Raw genomic sequence first — 22,829 nt, forward strand, 5'->3', positions numbered from 1 at the left:
ATTCCTACCTGGGCAATAGAGTAAGACCTTGTCTCAAAAAAAGGGGAGCGGGGAGGAAAAGAGAGTGCCCAGGAGTGGTGTGGGAACCTGGGTTGGAACAGGAAAGATTGGATAGTCCAAAGAAGGGATGAAAGTGATGGGAATGTGGGTTGGAGAAGGGGTGATAGTTTAATGAGAGATGTCTGGGCCTGCTCACCATGCTTTCTCTGTTTGGGTTTGTGATCTCCCCTCTTCCCCAACAATGGGCTGGCCTGGGCCACACTACCCTGTGCACACCTGGAAAAGGTAAGCTTCCTTTCAGGGCTAGCTTTGGGATGCAGTCCTAATCTTCATTTTTGCTTTTGTTGGCAATGATGCTTTCAGCTGTTCAAAAGAGCAGTTTAGTCTCTCCCTCATGCTCCTGGAAGCTTGTTTAGGATATGTTTCCTGTCAAAGAAGTTATTTTTCATGACTCTAATTTTATAAAGAAATCTGACATTAAGAAAATCTCGGTGCGGAGAGGGTGGTTCTCAGGAGTGGCAGCCATACAGAGAGCAGCTGCCTGTGGAGCTGCTGCTTCCTGCTGTTGTGTTCAAGAGAGAGCAGCTGCCGGCCTGTCAGCACCCCAGGGAGTGAGGCTCAGGCCCAGGCTGCCTCCCTCACTGCGTGGATGGCCGAGATCATGCACACTGTGGTGGGAATAGCAGACTCTGGGGGCTGCTACTTGGACATGCTGACAGTTCCCAGCTTATGTTTCAGCAAAGCTTGGAGAGTCATTGCTGGGCTTGGTAATGGGGACAACACAGAACACTTCCCTAGCACTGCCGTATGTTTGTTGTTGGTCTTTGTACATCTGATGGCCTAAGCTGATTAATTTGAGGCTTGCATGAAAAAATAATGCCTTGTGGACTTTTTCAAGGGCACTAGGTGACTGCTTTAAAGAAGAGGTCAGAGGTTCTGTCCTCCAAAGCTATCTTTGGGATTCAAGAAGTGAGAGGAAAGAGGCAGTGGAGACAAATGCCCCTCCTTTTGTTTGAAGGCTACCCAGGCAACTGGTGGCTGCCTGGGGAGAGCTGGTGTCACATTTCATTCTGCAGAATGAGAACCTCCTGTAGGCTGGCTCTGGTATTCACTCATTCTTGTCTCTCAGTGGTTGTCAGAACTTTGCTCCTCTCTTCCCACCTTCAGGGCTTTTGCACATGTAGCTTTCATTACCCTTTGGTAATGCCCTTTAGTAATCCATCCCTAAATAGTTCATTTAGATGAAAGGGAATAGTGTAAGGGGGAGTAAAAGAAGGCATGTCTCTATTGTAGGGTGAGTGGTTGATATTCCTTACAGTTAACTCTTACACACTGACCGGCCCCATGAGGGTGGTGTTACTGCTGCTTTCTGACTGGTCTTGTGGACCCTGGTAGCCACAAATGGGGGTCCCCACTGTGTGCTGACATTGAGAACTGCGTGGCCGTGGGAGAACAGCTCTCGGTTCTGTGGTGTGCTGAATAGACAACACCCTCCATCTTTATTTTCTTTATTCCTTTAAGTACTTTTCCCTATTTTTCTATTCCAGATGAAGTTTAGTCCCTCCCTCTGCTCTGCTATTATAGTAGCTGTAATGTTGATTTCTACTAAAAATGATATGATCAAACCAGACTTCATCTTATTTTCCTTAATAAAGAAAAAAAGGAGAGAAAGTTTATCATTTTATTTTTGAGTTGGTAGAATAGCATGAATCCCAGGATGTAAATGTTGATCATTTTAACTTTTAAATGATCTAAACGCCTTTAAGTAATTTTTTGTCATAGTTTTATTTATTTGTCTAGGCACCGTGGCTCACAGTTGTAATCCCAACACTCTGGAGGCTGAGGCAGGTAGATTGCTTGAATCAATCAATTAACACTTGGTGCATTTGATAAGAATTGGCTGAGCAGGGAGTTGGGTGTGTCTGAAGAACAAAGCGAGGCTTTTCTATTCAAGATCAGCATTTCTAATTAATAATAGTTGTGCTGCCTGCTAATATTTTTCTTAATTTTTCATGCAACATCACATTTAATTTTTATAGCAACTCCATGAAGTGGGTACCATAATCATCTTCATGTTACTAGTGGGAAAACTGAAGCTCAGATTTTTCAGGGCTCTAGAGCAGCGATTGGCAAACTTTTTCTATAAAAGACCAGAAAGTAAATATTTTAGGCTTTTTGGGCCCATCCTTTGAACAGTATGATGATGTGGGGTTGGAGTCTTTTTTTGTGGAGTCCATGTCTGGGATGGGAAAGAAGGGGTAAGGGAAAGGGGAGAGTGATGCAGAAGTGGGGCGGAAGGGTGGTGGTGATTTTGCCTCAGCTTCCCTGAGGATTGTGCCCTGGAGGCAGTGGGGAGGGATGCGGGCAAAAGAAACCTCAGAAAGCTCTTGAAGCGGGGCTGCTTCAAGAATCTTGAAGCTCAAGATGACTGGTGACTGCTCAGTGAATCTTTGTTTCCGCTGATATTTATTCAGATTTTCCCTTATGTTACTGCTATTTGTCACTTTGTCTTCCTTTCTCCATTATAAGGGAAGGTCTGTGGAGTACTGATCTGTCTCAGGCATCTCTGCCCACCCCACAGTGTGCAGTGTCTTGCACACAGTAGTTGCTCAAACACAATTATTGAACACAGGCTGCATTGACTTATCACCTTCGGCATCCATGCTGCGCAGTGCAACCATCTTCTCCCAAAGAAGTCAGGATTTTTTGGTCTAAAATAGTCACAGTTAACAAAGATACTTGGGAAATCCTGAAAATATCATAAATTTCAGGAGCAAGCAGTTGGACAAGTTGTGGACTTCTGTTGAGGATCTTCTGCAAGATCCACTATGCAAATTTGCTGCCTGTTTTTCTTTATTCACTCCATTTTATTAAACTTAGTTTCCTCCAAACCCACTGGAAGCAAGAAAAGCAAACAAACAAACAAAACCTTAGGTTGCTTATCTCCATTGTTGCATAGTAGGTGTTCAATGGATACCTACTGAGCTAGTTCATTTCTGATACTAATTTGATTACTTCTCCTGAACATTCTTTCTTCTTACAGAACTCTCTGTCCTCTACCTCCCAAATCCCACAAAACATCTCGCCTCCACACATAGGCTGATTGCTCGGGAATGGTACAGGAGGCCCTTGGTGATTCTAACTGATGAAAGACTAAAAAATTCCCTTATAGGGGAACATAAATCAATGTCAATCTGATATTGAGTAATACATCAAATTAGTATCAGAAATGAACTAGTTTCAGCAGGCTCTTTACATACTCTTGCAGGTATAGGTGCTGAGGCTGAAGCTGTAAGCTCAGAGATTTTGACATACTCTTTCCCTCCTTTCCTTCTTTCCTTCATCAGTTACTGAACATTGGTTATGTGCCAGGCATTGGGTTAAGTTCAAAAAAATATAGTGTCTGATTTCAAATACATTATTCCACTCTAGTGGCAAGAGAAAAGGAAGTAGTGGCCACATGATATGAGGTGTAAGCAGCTGGTAAGAACCTCTCCTGGCCTAGGGGGTAAGACCTCCTCAAGGGGTTTGCTGCCAAACTCCTGAATGCGATCAAGAGTAATTAAGGAAACTGTGCAGCTCTGGATGAATTAACAGGTTCTGCGCTTGACTTTCTCCATTTGTGCAGGTCGGAGATGTCTGCCCAGAGGTTAATTTCTAACAGAACCTCCCAGCAATCGGCATCTAATTCTGATTACACCTGGGAATATGAATATTATGAGATTGGACCAGTTTCCTTTGAAGGCCTGAAGGCTCATAAATGTAAGTTTTATACAATTCCTCATTGAAAGCATAATTGTATTTCTCTTAACCTGTGAAATCCCCAAGGATTACTTCTCCTGAGCATTCTTTCTTCTTACAGAACTCTCTGTCCTCTACCTCCCAAATCCTACAAAACATCTCACCTCCACACATAGGCTGATTGCTCAGGAATGGTACAGGAGGGCCTTGGTGATTCTAATTGATGAAAGACTAAAAAATTCCCATAGTAGGAGAACATGAATCAATGTCAAGCTGAGATTGAGAATTTTAAAAAAGCATTTGCTTTTTTAGCTCCTCCAAACTGTGAATGTTTGAACTATCAAAAATATGTATAAAAATAGGATCTGGAACTGTTATTTGAAGAACCTTCTTTTGTAACACAGCAGCATCTTTTCATCCCAGTTGGTTTTCTGGAGCTGTGGAGAGCAGTGTATCCATGTGTGTTCATAATGACGGACCAGAATAGCCTGCGATCATTTCTAACACTGTGTTCTAGGCAAGAATTGTGTTTCATGCTATTGGAGTAATTAAGGGTCCAGCACAGAGCAAGGAAATGTAATTCTGTGAGACGTTGCTACTCAACTCCAGTCATAACTGAATGCTGACTGGCCAGCATGGAACATCCTTGCTTCATTAGGTAGAGTTAACAGTTAACATGGTAGGCAGGAACTGCTGCCCAGTCTCAGATCCTGTCTTGGTAACCCCGTAAATATCCCTGAAATGTTCACTTTTGTCAGAGTGAATTATCCACAGCACTGTAAAATATTTATGCTCTTAACTGGTCCAGGTTAGTGGGACACATTAGGAAATATAAGAGGGCTTAGAATCAGAGAAACAAATGTAGCAAAGAAAGTGTTTTTGTTCCTTTAATTATTTCCTGGCTGCTTCTATCCTGACCTGTCTTGGCATTCATGATCTCTTGCACCAACTTGGTGCTCTTTTGCAAGAAGGGCTTTCTATTTTTGTTCCTTTAGCAAAAATCATTAATTAAAGCATATGTCCTTTACCCCTTAAGTGAGTAGTAATAATTAAATACTTTCATTCATTCCTTTATTGACATCTGCTCAGTATTTCTTTGTGGAAAAAAAGCACATGGCATTTATCAAGGTATGCTGTCATTGATTATCTGAGAGAAGGCTGTTGGGTGTGAAATCACCTTCTTTAATTTACTTAAATTCTTTAATATGTTGTTTTTCTAGGATAACCTTTATGTAAGGACAATTGCTTGTTCTGAATTATAGTGGATATCAAAATGACTGGGAAAATTGCCACATATTTTCTTGAAATGTGGGCTTTTACTGCTTGGTGACATCAACTTTACTTTTGTGTCAGCTTGCTCCTATCTCTTTTCCTTAGTTTAAGAAGCACAGAAGACAGGCCTGCTGCTGTAATTTTGGTTGGTACATTTCCAGAGACAATTGAATAAAATATTTTTTGAGGATATTACATTCTAGAAATAATTATAGCTGGAAAACTTCCTGAGAAACATAGGCAGAGGTGTGACTCATTCCTTCCTTCCTTACTTTACCTACTATACCATTAATAACAATTGCTTTTGTTAATTTTAATATTCACGTCAAGATAAAACAAAAATGCCTGAGCACTTACTGTTCTGATATAAGAGAGCTGATAAGTAGCAGCCCTTAGCTTCAGGAACCTGAAAATATATGCGACACATTGAGAACAAAAAATAAACAAACACAAAACCCCAGATATACAGGAAAGTGAAAAGATCAAGTCAACTGTTGAAATGTGTGCTCTGGTACAGTCTCTTTCATTTAAAAATGCTGTGACTCTGACCTTCAAGTATGACTCCTTGTTTTGCTGGGCAAAATTCAAAGCTAATTAGATGCAGATTCAAAAGAACAGAAGCAGGACATTTCAAGGGGAAGCACTCATTGCGGACAGGAATGACCATAACAGTTATCTTTATTTGCCTTACCTGTAATGGATCATACTTGGCAGCAATAGCTCCATCTTTAGACTAAGTTCCTCTGCTGAAATTAAGATTCCTACCTTCAAAGGGTGTTTCATCTGAGAAGCAACCTCAGATGGTGCTTGAGAATTCTTTTGCCATCAGTTTTGAATCCAATATTAAACCTTATCATGTATCAGAAGTGGACATGTACCTGATACAGATTTGACACCAACAAAGTGGAAACGTATTTATTTATTCATTCATTCAATATATATTTATTGAGCACCTGTTATGTGCAGTACTATTTTAAGCACTGGAGAGACAACAGTGAACTGAAAAGACAGAAATATTTCCTTGTATAGAGCTTGCATTCTAGTGGGAGAGACAGACAATAAATAGTTAAATAGATAATGTCAGATGGCAATATAAAAGGATAAATAGAGTGGGGGTAAAGGGATGTGGAGTGTGGAGGTGACAGTATAGAATTGCCATCGAAAGCCTTACTGAGAAGGAGAGATTTGATAAAAGACCTGAAGGAAGTGAGAGATTGAGCTATAATATATCTGGGGGAAGAACATCCTAGAAAAGGATCCTTGGCGGGAGTGAACTGGATCATGCAAGGAGGCCAGCGTGGTACCAGGGGAGTGATAAGAGGCAGAACAGCAAGAAACGAAGTCAAAGAGGCTGTGGGGACAAGGACATGGGGGGGCCTTAGAGGTCATGCTAAGGACTTTGTTTGGCCTTTTACTCTGAGAAGTCACTGGAGGGTCTGGAGCAGAGGAGTGCCATCTGGCTTAGGTTTCAACAGATCACTCTGCAACTGCGGAGTGAAAGGCATGAGATTAGAAGCAGAGACCATTCAGGAGGCTTTTGCCATAGTCCAGGCAGCTGATGATGGTGGCTTGGAGCCAGGTAGGGAGAGTGAAGTGGTGAGAAATGCATACATTCTGGATATTTTTAAAAGATGGATCTGGCAAGATTTGTCAATGGATTGGCGGTATGTGTAAGAGAAAGAAGAGTCAAGAATGATTTGAAGATTTATGACCTGAGTAACTGGCAGGATGGAATTGCCTTTAACTGAGAGGGGGAAGAGTATGGGAGAAGGAGGTTTCAGAGAGGAACCCCAGGAGCTCTGTTTTGGACCTGTTAAATTGAGACATCTATCACATATCCAGGAGGACAAGGGAGGAGAGGTGTCGGGGGAAGCCGTAGACTTGAGAGTCATCAGCATGTAAATGGTATGCGTTCAAAGCCAAGAGGCTGGATAAGTGAGTGTAGACAGAAAACTGAAGAGTCCAACGCTGAGCCCTGGGCACGCTTGTGTTTAGAAGTTGGAGGGTTGCATAGCAGCATAGGTGCCTGAGAGGAATGTACAGAAAGTAGGAAGAAAACTGGACAATTGTGGTTTTCTGGATGCCAACTGAAAAAAGGGTTGCAAAGACAGTCTGTGTCAAATGCTGCTATTAGGTCAAGTTAATTGAAGACTGAGATTTGACCATTGGATTTATAATGTAGAAGTTACTGGCAATGATTTGAAAAGCAGTTTTAGTGGAATGCTGGGGGTAAAAGGTTGATGGAATTGGTTCAAGAAAAAATGAGAGGAGAGGAATTGGGGACAGCATGTACAGACAAATCTCTCAAGTGTCTCACTATAAAGGGAAGGAGAGGAATGGGTCATTTATGAAGAGTGTGGCTGGGTGAGACAGGGTGTTCTTAAAGCATCAGAAGCAAAAGCTGATGAGTCAATGAGTGGACAATCACATTTTAGCAGGACCACTCTGGCCGCTGTGTTGAGAAAAGACTAAAGGAATAGCCTCTTAATTTGAGCTATCAGTGGTGGCCAAATTCATGCTTTTTCATGTGCCACCTTGCAGATACCAGACCCATGCATGGATGGGTCAGCAAGAAGCCAGGTCATTAGGATGAGAAACAGAGCTAGAGTTTGCAAAGGCTTGGAGTAAGATAGTAGAGACAAGTGTGGGAACATCACTGTTGGCTCTTTGCCAGGAATTCATATCACAGAATTGACCCTACTGCCTTAGGAACAAAAAGTGGTGTGAGGAAAGTGTCATGAACGTCTCTTTCAAGTGAAGTATTAACCCTTGTTTTTCATATAACCACGAAGTGGAAAGTTCACCATTTATTCTCAGGAGGTGGAGAGGAGGGTGAGTCGGATGGAGTAGTTAACCTAGTCCTACCCTAGATTGGGAAGGAAAAAAATCATGTCAACTTTCAGCTCCCTTGTTCCATTCCATTCATTAGAGGTTAGGTTAAGGGGGGTTACTTTATTCTGACGCATTCCATTTGCAATTCCCCTGGGCAATTGTTCTACCCCTTTACAATAGTAGTCTCTAAGTAGCTCAGTGTCTAGACAGGACAGAGTGTGGTAGCTTGGCTGTGGTGGAAACTCGTTTGGAAGGCTTCTTTTGATTTTCTTAACCATCTAGCCTCATTGGAGCTTTGCTCTGTATAAAGCTTTATTCTGACTTCTTCCCAGAAAAGGATGCTTTTGGGAAGACAAGGGGCTCCACTTTTCCCATCTTACTGTAGTGCCTATGCCCATGAAACTTACATGTGAATAAAACTTCAGAAGAGTTTGGATATTTCTGGGATGAGATGGGGATCTCTGATGTTTCTTGTAAGAGGCTCAGGGTGAGAAAATCCCCTGGGGATGGGTCATAGGGCAGAAGATGAGGTTGGGGGAAATTAGTGGAAATAACTTGAGGAAGCTAAATTTTGTTCAAAGGGAAATGTGAATAAGCAGAGCTACTTAAAGCATATTGCCATGAAAAACATAGATGCCGCATTATTAAGGAAATGTTTGGAAATGCTGTTGGATCATGAGGATTCTCAGATTCTACCCACAGCCTGCCTCTCCCCAACTCTGCCGCCACCTGCCTTCTCTGAAGGCTGTAACCCTCCCATGCTTCACATTATTGCTGCTTTTTGATTAGCTCCCTGGGGGCACTTAGAAGGGCAGAGGGAAGGGGGACTGGGCTGGGTTGAGGGCACACTTTCCTCCACCTCTGGGAGTCAGTCCACCATTTGCAGTGTGAAAGCTGTCCTTAGGAGAACACCTTCCTAGTACACAGATTTGAAAAATGTCAATCAACATGATTCAATTCTAAACCGAAGACTTAAATATAGCATTGATGTATAATTTTAGAATTTGTTTTTGCTATGCAGGCAGTTGATAAAGTACAGTGTAGGGAACTGTTATTTATCTGTACAATGTTTCTTCACAGTCCATGCCTAGATAGTTGAGATTTAATTGTTTCATGTTGTACCTCAGTACATGTGGTGTTTGGTATTTGTCCTTACGTCTTTTTTTTTTTTTTTTTTTTTTTTTGAGACGGAGTCTTGCTCTGTCACCCAGGCTGCAGTGCTGTGGCGCGATCTTGGCTCACTGCAAGCTCCACCTCCCGGGTTCACGCCATTCTCCTGCCTCAGCCTCCCGAGTAGCTGGGACTACAGGCACCTGCCACCACGCCCGGCTATTTTTTTTTTTTTTTTGTATTTTTAGTAGAGACGGGGTTTCACTGTCTTAGCCAGGATGGTTTTGATCTCCTGACCTCGTGATCTGCCCGCCTCGGCCTCCCAAAGTGCTGGGATTACAGGCGTGAGCCACTGCGCCTGGCCCTTATGTCTTTTTTTATGCCTCATTTCTACTATATTAAAAGGCAAAGTATACAATTTCTATTTCTTTGGCACTTAAGGTTAGATACATTAGTTTTTCAGAGTGCTGAATACACATTGTTAACCTCTAGGCAATAGTATATGTAGGATGAAAGTATGAATTATGCAGAGTAAGTTGTTAATCTGATTTCTTCACTTTGGAAAAAGTGCTACATATACATAATTTAATTAGAATAAAGCTTTGCATTTAAACACATTTAATATTTAAGCTCCAATCACTTATTTTTAGAAAATTGCTAAGCATCCTCATTGTATTTCCACATAGACAAGCTTCTTAGTGTAGGCCAAAAAATGTAGAATGATTCAACTCTGTTGTGTCCTAGATTTGAGGCCTTATTTTGCAAGTACCAAGTTCTGTAGACAATCAAATCTAACCCTGGTCCTAGAGATAAAGAATTGTGATTGTTATCCAAGATAGGACCAAGGAGAGCCCTGTTTAGGGAATTACAGACAAAAATGTTATTGGGTTCAAAGGAGGGAGAGAACACATCAATTATGGAAATTAGTTGAGGCTTAGTAGATACTGTAGCGGATGGACTTGGAAGGATGGATACACTTTCATTAGCTCCACGTTGGGAAAAGTTGTTCCAGCCAGGTAGTGGTAAGAGCCCTGGTAAGGTGTGGCTGTGAGGAAGCTGTGGCTAAGGTAAATACAGGGACACAGTGTCCCCTAGTTTGATTGGAAACACATGGCTTTTAAAGTGAGGTAAATTGGGAGAAAATGACAATTCTAATGACAGTAGCCAGCACCTGTGGTGTACTGTTTTCTCAGATGTCAGACATTGTATAAAGTGCTTTACGTGTGGAATCTCTTTTACTCTGGAAAAGTGGGTCAGTTCTATTTTTGTTGGAGAGCTTTTCATGAAAGAGCAATATCATCAGGGCTGTGATTAAAGCAGGTTTGTACAGAAATAAAGCACAGGGAAAGGCAGAAGGCAGAGAGAGCACTCAAGAGGCCATCTGTATGTTCTCTGCAAGAAGTAATGAGAGCCTGAATTATCCATGGTGAACGTAAGTGAGAATGCAAAGTTGCTACCTAATTGAGATGCTAACCAATTGAGTTGTTAAACTAAAATTTGGCCCAAGAAGGCCTCCATTATTTGCATACTTGCATTCTTAGGTATGAGCTGTGACCTAGCTTACTGTAAGCAAACTGAAAACCTAGCCAATGCTTCTGTAACAATAGCTCAGTCTCAGCTAATCACAGCAGCTACACTTCAGGCACTCCCAGGCAGACAGCTGTTCAAATGGTGTTCAAATCCAGCTGTTTCCGTACCTTGCTTCTTTTTTCTGTACATCATTTTCCTTTTTCTGTCCCTAAATCTTAACCAACCATGAGGCAGCCCAGAGTCTCTCTGAATCGATTCTGATTCTGGGAGCTTCCCGGTTCAAGAATTTTGTTTTCCTTGCACAGTTAATATCTGTTAAATTTAATTTGTCTAAAGTTTTTCTTTTAACAGTAGGAATCCAAATGCACTTAAAACTTGAGTTGATAGTCTGCTAAAAATTTTATTTTCTAACTCAAAACACATTAGTGGAATCTTGAGGTCCTAGATAACCTATGCTCTGGTCTAGGTTCCTTCCTTGAGATATGGAAAGCATGAGTCAATGAGGCCTAAATCCCTTCATGCTATCTGAGACAGAAACCTGGAGGCGGAGCAGACTCTTCCCTCCTCCTCATCCTTTACATCTTATCAGTCTCCAGCCAACTGCGGATCAGACTGTTGACTTCCTTTCATGTTTCATGTACCAAAGCCTCTCCAAAAAGCTCTGATTCTTGAATGTTCAAGTTTTAAACTACTGTGAAATACTAATCCCAGAATTAACTGTCTTTCAGATTCCATTGTGATTGGATTTTGGGTTGGTCTTGCAGTCTTCGTGATTTTTATGTTTTTTGTGCTGACCTTGCTGACCAAGACAGGAGCCCCACACCAAGAGTAAGTTTGGGCTGTTCCTAAATGTCTCTTAAGCCTCACAGGAGACTGAGGAAATAGAAACTACTACCCAGGGCCGGAGGTGCTTCCCGTGGATGAAGAGAAGGGGGTGGTTATAGATTTGCTGTCTGGACCCAGATGCCCGTGGATGGGATCCAGCTATTCTCCTGGCTTTTTGTTTCTTGCGTCTTGGGCTTATTTTCAAGTGGACTTTTATGAAATTGGGTTTCTTGGTCCTTTCCTACAGTCTTAATGATGATGTGGGCCTTATTTTTACATTGAAATGTTTATTAATTACAATGTATTTTATTCATATTCCCAAAAGGATTTAGATGATTCACCATATTAAAAACAGTGGAAAAGACAATGGCAAAATAGGATGAAAACCAGTTTTAGAAATTATTTCAAGAAGCAGAGTAATAGTTGTTCCTGGATACTCAACTCAATTTAACTATTGACAATGATTAATAAATTTAACAGAGTTTTCTTAAAACTAGGATACAAAGGCAAACACTGTGGTTTACATAATTCTCATAACATGGTAGGACTTGTGATGATGCTGGACTTTGGATTGATGGAGGAAAGTATTACATGAGTGCTTAAAGAACATTGAGAAACATCAAAAAGTATTTGTTCAGTAATGGCTTGTAAAAAATTCAGAAATATCTTAAAGGATTTTTATATTTTATACCAAATTTTTAATAAAAGGGAAAACAGAGAATATTGAATACCTCATTAGTCAGCACCAGCAGGCAACAGTAATTAAAAGAGTTTTTGGCTGGTATGGTGGCTCACGCCTGTAATCCCAGCACTTTGGGAGGCCGAGGCAGGCAGATCACTTGAGTCCAGGAGTTCAAGACCAGCCTCGCTATGGCGAAACCCCGTCTCTATTAAAAATACAAAAAATTAGCTGGTTGTGGTGGAGGGCACCTATAATCCTAGCTACCTGGGAGGCTGAGGCACAAGAATCACTTGAACCTGGGAGGTGGAGGTTGCAGTGAGCCAAGGTCACACCACCACACTCCAGCCTGGGCAACAGAGCCAGACTCTGTCTAAAAAAAGAAAAAAGAAAAAAAGTTTTTGATAAAGGGGCTGTGCGGAAGTTATGGACAGGGAAGAGGGCAACTACGCAGGCTCATGCAGGACAGCAGGGCTGGCAACACTGAGGAGCAGCCATCCTAGATCCCAGGAAGCAAGGGGTGGGGCCACAGCTGGAACCCTGGAGTCTGCTGAGAGGAGTTGTGACTTTGGGCTGAGGGACACAGCTAATCCAGTGTGACCTCTCAGGGAAGAAGCCTCAAAGTTAAGACCAAGACCTCAGTCTTCTCCCTCCTTCCCATTTCTCACCATTGCTCCCCACTGGCTGAACACAACCAGCAGCCAGAGGCTGCATCAAAGGCTAGTTTCCCAAGCACAGAGCAGGACAGGGGAGGGTGGGAGAGACCTGGGAGAGTGAATATAAGTTTCACAGGAATCCTGGCATTTTGGTTTTGTTTTGTTTTTTTGTTTGTTTGTTTTTTGAGACGGAGTCTTGCTCTGTCGCCCAGGCTAGAGTGCAATGGCGCCATCTTGGCTCACGGCAAGCTCCGCCTCCCGGGTTCATGCCATTCTCCTGCCTCAGCCTCCCCAGTAGCTGGGACTACAGGCGCCCACCACCACGCCCAGCTACTTTTTTGTATTTTTAGTAGAGACAGGGTTTCACCATGTTAGCCAGGATGGTCTCGATCTGCTGACTTCGTGATCCGCCTGCCTCGGCCTCCCAAAGTGCTGGGATTACAGGCGTGAGCCACCGCGCCCGGCCGAATCCTGGCATTTTTATATTCAGTATCTCATTTTTGCCTCACAGCCTGGCAGCAGCTCTCTTTCATGGTTGTGTCTCGTCACAGCCTCCGGCATCTGTTGTTCACTCTTCAACCTGCACTTGAACTATAACAAATGCCTGTGCAAAGGGAACAGTTCTTGCCATCACTCAGCTATTTCTAGATATCAGGGGCTAGGAAGAAAAAAATGTAAACACAGCCAGGCACGGTGGCTCAAGCCCGTAATGCCAACAGTTCTGGAGGTCGAAGTGAGAGGATTGCTTGAGCTCAGGAGTTCAAGAACAGCCTGGGCAACATGGCAAAACCCTGTCTCTACAAAAAATACAAAAATCAGCCGGGCATGGTGGTGCACACCTGTAGTCCCAGCTACTCAGGAGGCTAAGGTGGGAGGATCACCTGAACCCAGGAAGTCAAGGCTGCAGTGAGCTGTGATTGTGCTGCTGCACTGTAGCCTAAATGACAGAGTAAGACCCTGTCTCAAAAAAAAAAAAAAATTTAAACACAAACATTTTAAATGAAAGGAAAATATCATTTTTATTGAAGCATTTGGAGACATATGGCTGAGAATCTATTTAACAGCCACTAAAAAGACACAAGCTTTCCTTTTTCTCTCTTCATGTCATTGTAAATATTTGCACATGCTTCACTTCTATTGTATTGGCCCAGCGAATTTGAAAATATGGTGTGGGTTACAAGAGGGTTAAGAAAAGCCTAGAATAAACTCAGATTAAGGCACAACTCATAGAGTGGTCAGGGAATAATAATACCCTGTTAATCTTCCTTTTCCTCAGAGGAACCAATGGAGTTTTGTGGGTTATTGAGATAGATGTGTGTGATGTAGAAGACAGGAGATTTTAGGACTAGGAACACTAGCACGAAATAGAATGTGACTTCCTGTGATGGTTAATTTTATGTGTTAACAATTCTAGATGTTTCTGTGAAGGTATTTCTTAGTTGAGAGTACCATTTATCAGTACTCTTTGGATTAAGCAGATTACCCTCCATGCTGTGAGTGGGCCTCATCCAGTCAGTTGAAGGCCTTAAGAGAACAAAGACTGACCTCCTCAAGCCAAAAGGGATTCTACCAGGACACTGCCTTTGGACTGTCTCCACCCTGCCAGCCTACTCTACATATTTGGGACTTGCTGGTCCCCAAAGTTACATGAGGCAATTCCTTAAAATAAAACTCTCTCTTTATAAACACACACACACACACACACACACATTGTGTTTGTTCTGTTTTCTCTGGAGATCCCTGACTAATCTTCACTTCCGTGTGGTGTCATGGCAACCCTGGGTAGTTGAGACTTGCCTTTTAGCCTTACAGTTGGCAATTCCCTTTTGCCACTAGACAGTCTGTCTTTGATGGTTATTCTGAACAATGCTCAATCACAGAACAGGGGTCATTTTAACCCTGAATGCTTCTAACAAGGTTAAGGAAAAATAACTTTTTATAACATTTAAGAAAATAATGGATGTTCCCTCAGGGCCACATTTTAAATGCTTCTGAACACAGTCTGACACAGTATAAAATATGGCATTTGGTTGCAGTATATCATAATAGAAAACTGAAAGAATCAGAACATGTGGAAAAACATTGAAATAAATCTGTTATAAAGGCTTTTAGGTCTTAACAAACTTGACATTTGTTTGGCAGGAGTTTCCTTCTTAGGTGGACATTGTTTTTTCCATATAGCCAATGTTAATAGAAAACAGCTAATTTTAAGTTTGCCTATGATAATTAGGGGGTGAGGGGAAGGACGATACAACATTGAAAATAATAAGAGCCATTTTTTTGATGCCAGGGTCAACTAATTACTTTATATCTCACCAAGTCCTCACAGGAAGATGAAGTAAATTCCATGTGTTCCCACATTACAGATAAGAAACATGAGGCTGAGACACTTGCCTAAGGCTTCACAGGTTAAAGAAAAAATGTAGAGTCAAACCTCAAACTAAAGTCTCTTCGGTGCTGAAGTTCCTGTCATTAACCACTACACTCAACTATCTCAGATTGGCAATTTTTAATCTCTTCCTTCTATTGAACCGGAGATGTTAGCAAGCAACCAGATTTGTTATTTTTTCCATAAATTATTGGGGTACAGGTGGTATTTGGTTACATAAGGAAGTTCCTTAGTGGTGATTTGTGAAATATTGGTGCACCCATCACCCGAGCAGTATATACTACACCATATTTGTAGTCTTTTCTCCCTCACCCCCTCCTTCTTGTACCCCCAAGCCCCCACAATCCATTGTTTCATTCTTCTGCCTTTGTATCCTCATAGCTTAGCTCCCACATATCAGTGAGAACATATGATGTTTGCTTTTCAATTTCTGAATTACTTCACTTAGAATAACAGTCTCCCATCCCATCCAGATTGCTGCAAATGCTGTTAATTCATTCCTTTTTATGGCTGAGTAGTGTCCCACCATATATATCACAGTTTCTTTATCCACTTGTTGATTGATGGGCATTTGGGTTGGTTCCACGATTTTGCAATTGTGAATTGTGCTGCTATAAGCATGTGTCTGCAAGTATCTTTTTTTGTATAATGACTTCTTTTCTTCTGGGTAGATACCTAGTAGTGGGATTGCTGGATCAAATGGTAGATCTACTTTTAGTTCTTTAAGAAATCTCCACACTGTTTCCCATAGTGGCTGTACTAGTTTACATTCTACACCAGCAGTGTAGAAGTGTTCCCTGATCACCACATCCATGCTAACATCTACTGTTTTTTGATTTTTTGATTATGGCCATTCTTGCAGGAGTAAGGTGATATCGCATTGTGGCTTTGATTTGCATTTCCCTGATCACTAGTGATGTTAAGCATTTTTTCATATATCTGTTGGCCATTTGTATATCTTCTTTTGAGAATTGTCTATTCATGTTTTTAGCCCACTTTTGGATGGAATTGTTTGGTTTTTTTTTTCTTACTGATTTGTTTGAGTTCGTTGTAGATTCTGGATATTAGTCCTTTGTCAGATGTATGGATTGTGAAGATTTTCTCCCACTGTGTTGGTTGTCTGTTTATTCTGTTGACTGTTCCTAGTGCTATGCAAAAGCTTTTTAGTTTAATTAAGTTCCAACTATTTATCTTTGTCTTTATTGCATTTGCTTTTGGGTTCTTGCTCATGAAATCCTTGCCTAAGCCAGCGTCTAGAAGCGTTTTTCCAATGTTATCTTCTAGAATTTTTACAGTTTCAGGTCTTAAATTTAAGTCCTTAATCCATCTTGAGTTGATTTTTGTATAAGGTGAGAGATAAGGATCCAGTTTCATTCTTCTACCTGTGGCTAGCCAATTATCCCAGCGCCATTTGTTCAAAAGAGTGTCCTTTCCCCACTTTATGTTTTTGTTTGCTTTTTTGAAGATCAGTTGACTGTAAGTGGGTTTATTTCTGGGTTCTCTGTTCTGTTCCATTGGCCTATGTGCCCATTTATATACTAGTACCACACTGTTTTGGTGACTATGGCCTTACAGTATAGTTTGAAACCAGATAGTATGATCCCTCCAGATTTGTTCTTTTTGCTTAGTGTTGCTTTGGTTATGCAAGCTCTTTTTTTGTTCCATATGAATTTTAGAATTATTTTTGCTAATTCTGTGAAGAATGATGGTGGTATTTTGATGGAGATTGCATTGAATTTGTAGATTGCATTTGGCAGTATAGTCATTTTTACAATATTGATTTTATCCATCCATGAGCATGGGATGTGTTTTCATGTGTTTGTTTTATCTATGATTTCTTTCAGCAGTGTTTTGTAGTTTTCCTTGTAGAGGTCTTTTGACTCCTTTGTTAGGTTATTCCTAAGTTTGTTTTTTTGTTTTTTGTTTTTTTGTGTGTGTGTTTTTGCAGATATTGTAAAAGGGGATTAAGTTCTTGATTTGATTCTCCGCTTGGTCGCTGTTGGTGTATAGAAGAGCTACTGATTTGTGTACATTAATCTAGTGTCTGGAAAGTTTGCTGAATTCTTTTTTTTTTTTTTTTTTTTTTTTGAGACGGAGTCTCACTCTGTCACCCAGGCTGGAGTGCAGTGGCGTGATCTCAGTTCACTGCAACCTCCGCCTCCTGGGTTCTAGCAATTCTCCTGCCTCAGCCTCCTGAGTAACTGGGACTACAGGCGCACACTACCATGCCTGGCTAATTTTTTGTATTTTAGTAGAGATGGGGTTTCACTGTGTTGCCCAGGCTGGTCTCGAACTCCTGAGCTCAGGCAATCCACCCACCTCAGCCTCCCAAAGTGCTAGGATTATAGGCATGAGCCACTGTGCCTGGCCTGCTGAATTCTTTTATCAGTTCTAGGAGCTTTCTGGAGGAGCCTTTAGGGTTTGCTGATGATCATATCATCAGCAAACAGTGACAGTGTGACTTCCTCTTTACCGATTTGGATGCCCTTTATTTCTTTCTCTTGTCTGATTGCTCTGGCTAGGACTTCCAGTACTATGTTGAAGAGGAGTGGTGAGAGTAGGCATCCTTGTCTTGTTCCAGTTCTCGGAGGGAACTTTTCAGCTTTTCCCCACTCAGTATTATGTTGGCTGTGGGTTTGTCATAGATGGCTTTTGTTACACTGTATGTCCCTTGTATTCTGATTTTTCTGAGTTTTAATCATAAAGAGATGCTGGATTTTGTCAAATGCACTTTCTGCATCTATTGAGATGATCATGTATTTTTGTTTTTTATTCTGTTAATGTGGTGTATCACATTTGTTGACTTGCATATGTTAAACCATCCCTGCATCCCTGGTATGAAACCCACTTGATCATGGTGGATTACCTTTTTGATATGTTGTTGGACTCAGTTAGCTAGTATTTTGTTAAGGATTTTATAATCTGTGTTCATCAACGATATCTGTCTGTGGTTTTCTTTTTTGCTTATGTCCTTTCCTGGTTTTAGTATTGGGGTGATGCCGGCTTCATAGAATAAATTAAGGAGGGTTCCTTCTTTCTCTATCTTGTGGAATAGTGTCAAAAGGATTGGTACCAATTCTTCTTTGAATGTCTGGTAGAATTCTGCTGTGAATCTGTCTGGTTCTGGACTTTTTTTATTGGTAATTTTTAAATTACCATTTTAATCTCACTGCTTGTTATTGGTCTGTTCAGGATATCTAGTTCTTCCTGATTTAAGCTAGGAGGGTTGTATTTTTCCAGGAATTTATCCATCTCTTCTAAGTTTTCTAGTTTACATGCATAAAGGTTCATAGTAGCCTTGAATTATCTTTTGTATTTCAGTGGTGTCATTTGTAATAACTCCTGTTTCATTTTTTTAATGAGGTTATTTGGATTTTCTCTCTTCTTTTCTTGGTTAATCTTGCTAATGGTTTATCAATTTTATTTATCTTTTCAAAGAGCCAGCTTTATGTTTCATTTATCTTTTGTATTTTTTTTGTTTCAATTTCATTTAGTTCTGCTCTGATGATCTTGGTTATTACCTTTCTTCTGCTGGGTTTGGGTTTGGTTTGTTCTTTTTTCTCTAGTTCCTTGAGATGTGACCTTAGACTGTCAGTTTGTGCTCTTTCAGTCTTTTCGATGTAGGTGTTTAGGGTTATGAACTTTCCTCTTAGCACTGCCTTTGCTGTATCCCAGAAGTTTTGATAGGTTGTGTCATTATTGTGTTTCAGTTTGAATAATTTTTAAATTTCTATGTTGATTTCATTTTTGACCCAATGCTCATTCAAGAGCAGGTGATTTAATTTCCATGTATTTGCATGGTTTTGAAGGTTCCTTTTGGAGTTAATTTCTAGTTCTATTCTACTGTGATCTGAAAGAGTGCCTGATATAATTTCAGTTTTCTTAAATTTATTGAGGCTTGTCTTATGGCCTATCATAAGGTCTATGTTGGAGAAAGTTCCATCCACTGTTGAATAGAATGTGTATTCTGTGGTTGTTGGATGAAATGTTCTGAATATATCTGTAAAGTCCATTTGTTTAAATCCATTGTTTAAATCCATTGTTTCTTTGTTGGCTTTCTGTCTGATGACCTGCCTAGTGCTCTCCATGGAGGATTGAAGTCCCCCACTTAGTTCTATAAGTAATTGTTTTATAAATTTGGGAGCTCCAGTGTTAGGTGCATATATGTTTAGGATTGTGATATTTTCCTGTTGGACAAGGCCTTTACCATTACATAATATCCCTCTTAGTCTCTTTTAACTGCTGTTGCTTTAAAGTTTGTTTTGTCTGATACAAGAATAGCTACCCCTGCTTGTTTTGGTGTCCATTTGCATGAAATGCCTTTTTCCACCCCTTTACTTTAAGTTTATGTGAGTCCTTACATGTTAGGTGAGTCTCCTGAAGACAGCAGGTAGTTGGTTGGTGGGTTCTTATCCATTCTGTGGTTCTGTATTCTTTTAAGTGGAGCATTTAGGCCATTTACATTCAATGTTAGTATTGAGATAAGAGGTACCATTGCATTCATGGTGCTCTTTGCTGCCTGTGTACTTTGGTTTTATTGTTTTTGCTTTTTAACTGGTATTTTTGTTTCATAGGTCCTGTGTGATTTATGCTTTAAAGAGGTTCTGTTTTGATGTGTTTCCAGGATTTGTTTCAAGACTTAAAGCTCCTTTTAGCAGTTCTTGTAGTGGTGGCTTGGTTGTGGCGAATTCTCTCAGCATTTGTTTGTCTGAAAAAGACTGTATCTTTCCTTCATATATGATGCTTAGTTTCACTGGATAAATAATCCTTGGCTGGTAATTGTTTGGTTTGAGGAGGCTGAAGATAGGGCCCCAATCCCTTCTAGCTAGTAGTTTTCTGCTGAGAAATCTGTTAATCTGATAGGTTTTTCCTTTATAGGTTACCTAATGCTTCTGTCTCACAGCTTTTAAGATTCTTTCCTTTGTCTTAACTTTGGATAACCTGATGACAGTGTGTCTAGGCAATGATCTTTTTGAGATGAATTTCCTAGGTGTTCTTTGTGCTTCGTGTATTTGGATGTCTAGGTCTCTAGGAAGGCTGGGGAAGTTTTCCTTGATTATTTCCCCAAATGTGTTTTCCAAGCTTTTAGAATTCTCTTCTTCCTCAGGAACACCAATTATCCTTAGGTTTCATTGTTTAACATAATTCCAGACTTCTTGGAGGCTTCTTTCATATTTTCTTATTCTTTTTCAATGTGTTGGATTGGGTTAATTCGAAGACCTTGTCTTCGAGCTCTGAATTTCTTTCTTCTACTTGTTCAATTCTATTGCTGAGACTTTCCAGAGCATTTTCCATTTCTATAAGTGTGTCCAATGTTTCCTGAAGTTTTGTTTTTTCTTTAAACTATCTATTTCCTTGAATATTTCTCTCTTTACTTCTTGTATAGTTTTTTAGATTTCTAGTGTTGGGCTTTGCCTTTCTTTGGTGCCTCCCTGACTAGCTTAATAACTAACCTCCCAAATTCTTTTTCAGGTAAATCAGGAATTTCTTCTTGGTTTGCATCCATTGCTGGTGAACTAGTATGATTTTTAGGGGGTGTTAAAGAGCCTTGTTTTGTCATATTACCAGAATTAGTTTTCTGGTTTCTTCTTATTTGGGTAGGCTCTGTCAGAGGGAAAGTCTAGGGCTGAAGGCTGTTATTCATATACTTTTGTCCCATGGAGTGTTCCCTTGATGTAGTACTCTCCCCCTTTTCCTATGGATGTGGCTTCCTGTAAGCTGAACTGCAGTGATTGTTGTCCCTCTTCTGGGTCTAGCCACCCAGCAAGTCTACCTGGCTGTGGGCTGGTACTGGGGGTTGTCTGCACAGAGTCCTGTGACGTGAATCGTTTATGGGTCTCTCAGCCGTGGATACCAGTGCCTGTTCCAGTGGAGGTGGTAGGGAGGGGCAATGGACTCCGTGAGGGTTTTTAGCTTTGGTGGTTTAATGCTCTGTTTTTGTGCTGGTTGGCCTCCTGCCGGGTCATGTTGCTTTCCAGAGAGCATCAGCTGTGGTAGCTTGGGGAGGAACAGGTGGTGGGCAGGGCCCTAGAACTCCCAGGAGTATATGTCCTTGTCTTTAGCTACCACGGTGGATAGGGAAGGACCATCGGGTTGGGGCAAGGCTAGGCGTGTCTGAGCTCAGTCTCTCCTTGGGTGGGTCTTGCTGCAGCTGCTATGGGAGATGGGGGTGAGGCTCCCAGGTCAATGGAGTTGTGTACCTAGGAGGATTATGGCTGCCTCTGCTGAGTCATGCAGGTTGTCAGGGAAGTGGAGAAAAGCCAGCAGTCACAGGACTCACCCAGCTCCCATACAAATCGAAGGGCCAGTCTCATTCCCACCATGTCCCCACTAACAGCCCCTAATCTGTTTCCAGGCAATGGGCAGCCAGACTTGAGAACTTGCCCCAGGCTACCCTCCCTGCAGCTGCGAAAGAAAAGGGCTTGGTTCATTCCCCACCTATGGAGTCTGCACACTGGATTCGTGTCCTTCCCCGAATTCTGGCCAGGAGGATTCTTGCCCCATTCAAATTGTTACAAAGTTCAGCTGGAGATTTCCTTCTCCCTGTGGTGTTTCTCCCCCTGATCCCCTGGCTCCTCTGGCCGCCCTGCCGATATATTCCTATGGTGCTAGGCAGGAATGGCCTGCTTGTGGACCCAGCGAGCGCCCAGGGCCTTTCTTCTTCTTCCTCTACCCCTGTATTTCACTCGGCTCTCTAAATTGACTCAGCTCCAGGTATGGTCAGAAACTTCTCCCACAAAGAGACTTTCAGTTTCTCTAGTGGGGATGTGTGTTCAGGAGAGGAGGCTCTCCCTTTCCCACTTCTGCAGTTGGGGCACCCACAGTATTTGGGGTATCTCCTGGGTCCTGCAGGAGCAATCTGCTTCCTTCAGAGGGTCTGTGGGTCCTCTTGGGATTGCTGGTTTGTTCTTGCAGTCGATCTGGAGCTAAAATTCACAGTGTGAGCCTCTGCACACTGCTCTGTCCATCCAAGTTGGAGTTGCAATCTAGTCCTGCCTCCCATCCACCATGATGATTACTTCTGTTTATTTGTTTTTATCACATACTGTGCCAAGCACCGGGCTCTGGACTCAAACATTTCCAGGTTTACTTATTGAGACTTTGGCCTGTATTCTTAACTTCTCTGTGCTTGAGGCTCCTTATATATAAATAAAGAAGTGTCCGCTTCCTGGGATTATTGTAAACCAAGCTTGTCCAACCTGCGGCCCAGAATAGCTTTGAATGCAGCCCAACACAAATTCGTAAATTTGCTTAAAACATTATGAGATGTTTGTGTGTGTGTGTGTGTGTGTGTGTGTGTTTTTTTTTTTTCTCATCAGCTATCGTTAGTGTTAGTGTATTTTATGTGTGGCCCAAGACAATTATTCTTCTTCCAATGTGATCCAGGGAAGCCAAAAGATTGGACATCCCTGTTGTAAACACAGAAGTGAGCAGACTGTGGAGCTTCTTGCAAAAGCTGGGCTCAGAGCATCCTTCAGTAAAGATGAGTCACTGTGTGAGCTGAAGAGTCTAGGTAAAGAGTAGGAGGGAGAAGAAAAAGGAACCCATTCTCCCATGGGATACCCAGACCCTAAGCATTATATCTACACTTTCAAAATGTTGCCTCATTCTATCCCAGCTTCACCTTGGCTGTGTCTCAAAGTGAAACAGTAAGATGAATCTAGAATGGCAGCTACGTAGAGAATCCTGGTGATGGGTCAGAAGGACCAACACCTTTGAATTCTGATTGCTTTACATATCTGGCTCTCTGGGTGGTTTGTCACTAAGACAGTTACTTCCTAAAGTAGAACATCAA

At 41.5% G+C, this 22,829-nt stretch overlaps 1 protein-coding gene across 7 annotated transcripts in view; it reads left to right on the forward strand.

Moving 5' to 3' along the window:
* MRAP2 (melanocortin 2 receptor accessory protein 2) overlaps positions 1 to 22,829 on the forward strand; it is a 133,479-nt gene that overhangs the window by 35,870 nt on the left and 74,780 nt on the right. For 5 of the 7 annotated variants that reach the window (XM_034962481.3, XM_003816393.5, XM_055113932.2 and 2 more), the window contains 2 exons: positions 3,629 to 3,762; positions 11,214 to 11,313. The exons of 1 other annotated variant lie outside the window; for it this stretch is intronic. In XM_034962481.3, the coding sequence (XP_034818372.3) occupies positions 3,636 to 3,762; positions 11,214 to 11,313 (227 nt within the window). In that variant the 5' untranslated portion in view covers positions 3,629 to 3,635. Of the gene's footprint in view, positions 1 to 3,628; positions 3,763 to 11,213; positions 11,314 to 22,829 lie in introns of those variants that run through there. One more of the 7 variants, XM_063605403.1, reaches the window with a different exon arrangement.

Source organism: Pan paniscus, chromosome 5 (assembly GCF_029289425.2).
Source record: "Pan paniscus chromosome 5, NHGRI_mPanPan1-v2.0_pri, whole genome shotgun sequence".
NCBI lineage: Eukaryota > Metazoa > Chordata > Mammalia > Primates > Hominidae > Pan > Pan paniscus.